At 38.2% G+C, this 6,147-nt stretch overlaps 1 protein-coding gene across 7 annotated transcripts in view; it reads left to right on the top strand.

The window, feature by feature from the left end:
* The window catches only part of SYT1 (synaptotagmin 1), a 704,251-nt gene that overhangs the window by 536,811 nt on the left and 161,293 nt on the right, over positions 1-6,147 (top strand). For 6 of the 7 annotated variants that reach the window (XM_019514775.1, XM_019514778.1, XM_019514780.1 and 3 more), the window contains one exon: positions 5,128-5,250. In XM_019514775.1, the coding sequence (XP_019370320.1) occupies positions 5,128-5,250 (123 nt within the window). The remainder of the gene's footprint in view (positions 1-5,127; positions 5,251-6,147) is intronic. The other variant, XM_019514779.1, reaches the window with a different exon arrangement.

Consider the following 6,147-nt stretch of genomic DNA (forward strand, 5'->3'; position numbering starts at 1 on the left):
CATGTTGGCCAAAGTGTGGTTCAGCCATTGGAAACCCAGAAGCAACATGGTTTTTAAATTAATTCATGGAGAGAAAGCAGATGCTGGAAGAATAAAATTTTGCCTTTCCTTCCAAGGGATGCTGATAGAGGATATATTACCATTGCCAGATCAGGCTGTTTAGATGTGCAATAGGATATTGGCCAGTTATTTTTAAGGGGTCTTTTGTCTTTATGGGATAAAAATATTAAAGATCAGGTCATAGTTGTGTTGTTATCAAATGTGTGTGATGCTGATAAGAGCTGTGCTTTCAGTATTGGGAATCCAGCCATTCCTCAGTATTTTCACTAGTCATGCAGTCTGTCTGCCATGGAGCCTGGCAACAGCAGTTCTGGATGTCCACAATTCAGTTTTGCTTAAAAAAAATAAAGGAGGTATCTCAAGCTTGGTCAGCAGCAGAATAAAAAATTGCCCTTATGATAAACCACATTGTTGAACACAGGGCAAAACGCACTTGCTGTACAATAAGAAAATTGTTTTCCACCCAGCAAACTCAACAAGCTCAGCACAGCCCTGAGGCTAAGGCATCATTCAAATGTTAAAAACCCATCTTCTTCACTATTTGAACAAAAAAGAGTGATTGATGAGGTAGATTTGGCTAAAACTCAGACTGCAGTGGACATTGCTTGGCAGGTAGATTTACAGGCTGTGTGCTTTTTTATGGCCTGAAGTGCTTTCTCAACTGCTTTTTGTTAACTGTTTCCTAAAGGGTTTGTGGAGTGCTTAGAGAACCATTCTAAAACCATTCTGAAGATACTGTCAGCAAAGAAATTATTCTACAGATTGGAAAGATGTAGTCTACTTGAAGTTCATGCTTGGGTTATTTAGAAAACTGTAGAGTTGGGAAGTTACTATAAGATAGTTGAGAACATAATTGTAAGATGGAGGTCCTTCCCACATGACTCCTTCCTCTCTCTTTCAGTATAGAAGATGAAGGAGTATGCTATCTGAATCACTGTTTTCCCATTTTGTGACTCTCTAAGCTACTAGTGACAGCTAGAGCCACACATGGCCATGCAGGAATATTCAGAAGGTGCTGCCTCTATGATGGAAAATTCAAAATTATGCTCTATGAGGTGAACCCAACAGACTTGTGATCTTAGCATAGGTTTTTTTCTGCACTGAGGGCCCTACAAAAGATGAGAAGAAATAAAGAAAGAACCCCTTACTTAAAATAACTCTGAAGGAAATAAAAGACTACAAATCCATGCTTAACTGCAGGATGGTAATTAAGGGATAAAACAGCAGATTGGAACTCTCTCTCCTCCTCTAACTTGAATCCTTGTAATTTGGGTCTCTGCTTTGTACAAACCACTAAATAATAGATCTTAAGAGTTGAAAACTAGAATAGCAAACATTAACTGACATGCACAGCATTGGCTAGAACTAATTGTAGTATTCATTCAGATATATCTTAAATGACACATATCTTAAAATAGTCTTTGTAATTGTCAGCCTACCATGACATATACAAGATGTACATTGTGCCTGTGTGAGGTACTAAGTGAAATCTTTTCCATTTACTGATTTTTGTATGACATCAATATGCAACTTTGCAACATTTACAGTACATTTACACTACTTTGCATTGCCATACATGTAATTACATGCATGTAGAGATATAATATATATATAAGTGTGTGCGCTCAGCATGATATAAAAATGTTTTGCTGTTGTGGGTTTCTAGGTGCTTTCCTCAGAAGTAAGAAAGCTTCATGAGTGAAATACAGTCATCCCAAATTAGGGCAAAGAGATTATTTGTATAATGCCATATCATAATATATTCTTTTTTTTTTTTTGATGCGTATTTTACACAGAACCTGTTTAAAAAATTTTCATGGACTTCAAAGAATTATTGGTAGAGAAAGGTTTCATATTTCTCTACCTGTAAACCAAAGCTGCCATGAAATCAATTTTACAAGTGGAACAAAAATTCTAATTAAAAACATTTGAACGCTTCTAAAACAATTCACTGCATTTTTTTTTATTGATTGTAACATTACAACTTTCAGATCGAAAATCTTGTGATATACTATGCCTATAAACTGAGGGTCAGAGCACAGTTCCTTTAAATAGTCGTGTTCCAAAAAGTCTCAACATAAAATGAAAAATCCCTAGGTGGTACTTCAAGTACTTTGAAGAAACCTGGTTCTTCCTCCCTTGTAGAACAGTAGATGTATTAGATAAGAGAAGTCTCTGTGTCTTTTTTGACCCAGCTTCTATTTAAGCACTGGCCTCTGATTTGAAAGCAAATGTCTTTCTTAAAGATAAAAGCTATTCTATGCAGACTGCTTTTGTAACATCTGTTCCCTCTCCCCCCACGCTCCCACTCCCACTCTTCTTCTCTTGACCCTAGCAATATCAGCTTGTTCAATCCTGTTCTCTAAGTTACACAGGACTCCTGCATTTCTGTCCAAGATCAGAAAGGACAAGCTAACTTCTCAGTAGAGACAAGTAATGTGGAACCTTTTCTGCCTTCACTAGCAAGCAATTTCACCTCCAAATTGCCTCCTGTAGTGAATTCAGGAGGGGGTTCAAGAAATGCAGTGGGCTCTACATCCACTTGAAAGCACTATGCAAAAGCAAAACCTTTTGTTTTTTTAGCTGTCTTAAAATAACACTTAAAAGACACTTAAAAGAGCCCCATTTAGTCACAGAGAGTGAGCTGTAGGAGCCACTAGCAGCTTGGGAATTAAGAAATTTCAAAAAATCTCATGCATTTATACCAGTTTTAAAAAGGCAAAATGAAGTATTTTTATTGGGGGAAATAGTCTACCCTCTTTTGGTCTATTTAGGATTATTGATTTGACTTTATAGATGATTTTAACCCAGTATTAACCTTTTTCCCCATTCCAGTACACAGTAATTTATGTTCTGAATAAAAAGACCAAATCATAAATTGGCTTCCATCATTCACTAGTAGAATTTGTATCTGTAACTCTGGGCCAGATTCCCAGCTTGCATAAATCAATATTATTCCATTGATTTTAATGGAGCTATACCATTTTATACTGGTTGAGAATCTAGTCCATTAATGGTAAGTTTTAAAAAGATTATTATATTGCATAAAAAATTACTTTGAACTGTGCACTTCAGAGTCTAACCTTTTACTTTTCAACTGATTTTTTTTTTAAAAGAAAAGTTCTACTTCCTCCTTCTCTTATATTTGTCTCCCTCCCTTAATATCCTGTCAGGAGGTTAATGCCTTTGCAGCCATTACATTTTTGGCAACCAATGCAAAATGTGTAGGAATAGCCAATTCTGACCTTTGATCACTTCCTTTTCCATGGCTCTAATGTAAAGATGCAGCAGAAATGTATGTCTTCTCAATTAAAGTGGACTAATGCTAAATATCTGGGGTGTCTATACACGAGTTCTGGGAAGTGGAGAGGGGCATTTTAAATACAGCATATCTGAGAGGAGCTCTAATTAAAACACCTGGAGTGCCTCTTGTATCAGTGTCCCTGCACTTCAAAATGGCAGCAGGGGCGCTTTAGCTACATTTCAGCACATCGGAGCAGCCTCCACACTCATGTATAGGCACTCCGGGTGACATGACTCAAAAAAAAAGAATAAAAATTTGATTCCCATGCTGTGCTATACTGTCTGTTCATTTTAAGTGAGAAATAAAGTTCTTTTAAAATAATAAAAGCTTTATAATGAAAATTGCTTCTGTGCTGGTAAGATTCATATACCTAACTATATATATTCATATAATCTACTAGAACACACCTTCACCGGTACATAAAAAGTAAACTGCTGATTGAAGTGGTTTTCAAAAAAAGCATTCCAGATAAGCATTCAGGCCAGGTACAGACATTACACTTTTACCAGTGTAAGTGATCAGAAATTGATCTAACCCATAACAGAACAGAAGTCTGGCACACACAGACTGGCTTAAAAATGGCAGAACCCAATCTAACATTGCCTCCCCACCCCCACAAAGGGCAAATGTGTTTCTGTTCACTACCAATCTAAGCTATGCCACTTACAGGAAACAGCATAACTTAGATCAATTCCACTTCAGGCTTTTTGAATGTCTATACCTAGCCTCAATGTTAATTTTTTTCCCCTTGTGCTCTCAGTGTTATTTTCACACTTTCAAGTTCGTCCTACTTATTTTGTTACTATTTGGCTCAACACTTTTAGGGCCCAATTATGTAGTTCTTTCTCAGGTAAAAGTCTACTTAGGTAAGCACTATTTGATGGGACACCTTTTAATATGATTTAATAATTGAATAAATTCATCTTGCAATAAAAATATTTCTGCTTTCTGGTACAGCACAGAATTATGGTTTCATACTACATTTTTCTCTTGTTCACAACCTAAGATAATTGTGTCCTTTAAGAATAACAGTGAGGATTTATGCTGAAGGTAAAAATACAAGTATATGTCTTTCCAGCTGTACTCAAATCAATACACTTTTAAATCAGTTTGGTTCAGCCTAGCTTTACACTGAGAATGATTAAAAAATGGGAAATGGGACTAGACTGGTCTTCTCTATGAACATGCATTTGCTAATGGCATGGTGATACCTTTGCTTTCATAATCATCCTAAATAAAAACATGTAAAATGTTTGGCATATCATTGTAGGAAGAATTCTCCCACAGTGCTATCTTCTTAATGGTAGTAATCCTGCAGAGAGACTTTGCTTTGTTGCAAACAAGTCACAGCATGCACATCTATATTTGACATTGCCAAGATCTCTCTAAGTTGAATGAATGTGCGACCTTGACTATTTAAGAGCATGTTTATCCACATTTGTCTCTATAAGAGACAGTTTCATTTGAAAAGTCGATTTTTAAATATGAAGTTGATGCCTACTTTGTATTTTCAGGTTTTATAACAGTTTTTGCTTGCAATGTCCTCAGAGGCTTTCTTCCTACTTTCATTGCTTGCTTGCTAACTAAAAATATTTCCTTGCACAATCTGAATACTATAAATATATATGTAAAGAGCATATATGGATTTGTGCTATCATGCTTGCTTTAAATGGCTTTACAGTAGAATGGAGAACACAGTGTCCATGTTGGGGTAATGCCAAAGAGCTACTCATTTTTATTATTGTTGCCTTTCTTTCCTGAAGGCTCTCAAGGATGATGATGCTGAGACTGGACTAACTGATGGGGAAGATAAAGAAGAACCCAAAGAAGTGGAGAAACTGGGGAAAATCCAATATTCTTTGGATTATGACTTCCAGAACAATCAGGTTTGGAACAAACAACCTCTGATAATGTTTTTTTCTGTGTTAACCAGGGGAAATGGAATACTGTATTCATACCCAGTAGATATTTCTAAAAGACTTCTAGTTAGGTTGGGTGAAAGGGAAAAGTGAGTCTGAAAACATATGAAGTAATTGCTTCCGCATTGGTTTCCATTCAAAATATATACTGCACTTTCAGAGTATATCTTTGCCTCTTGCTTACTGAGCCAGGGAGTATCTTGCTGAAACATAGTGCTCTGCTCCATGCATCCCGCCTCCTGTACAGTTGGATTTATATAACACTGCACCAAAGCTAATTAGCCCTGTTCTAAGGTAGAGCCAGAGGGTGGCTATACTACAGGGGCAGACAAAATATGGCCTGTGGCTCCAGCCTGCCAGGCCATTCTATCTGGCCCACAGGGCCCCTAAAAAATTTAGAAAATTAATATTTATGTGCTCCTGGCTGCCTGTCAAAGCTGAGAGGAGCCAGGGGCAGTAGGACTCAGGGGGAGCCAGCAGGAGCCAGCAACAAGGCCAGCCCAGCCCTGCTCCCCTCCAAAGCCCCCTCCTACCCCCACCCCACAACCAGAAGCCTCTGCCTGCTGCAGCTTTAACTGCTTCCCTGCACACTTGCTTCAGCACTACATGGCCCCCACCTGCATTGCCAAACCATGGGAGCAAGGGGCCCATACCGGTACCCCAGAGCCAGGAGCAGAAGGGTATGTGTGCAATGATGGAGGGAGAGAGACAGAGAGAGTAGAGGGAGAAGAAAGAAAGAGCGTCTGAAGGAGAAAGTGAGGGAGAAAGAAGATCTCCAGGAGATAAGACACTTACCTCAGGATTTTTCTCGCCGCTGGAGACAGCGGAGCTCTGAGAAAGAGGGGCAGATCCCTGAAGAGGCAC

The sequence above is a fragment of the Gavialis gangeticus genome, unplaced genomic scaffold (genome assembly GCF_001723915.1).
Source record: "Gavialis gangeticus isolate Ggan-Ray unplaced genomic scaffold, GavGan_comp1, whole genome shotgun sequence".
NCBI lineage: Eukaryota > Metazoa > Chordata > Crocodylia > Gavialidae > Gavialis > Gavialis gangeticus.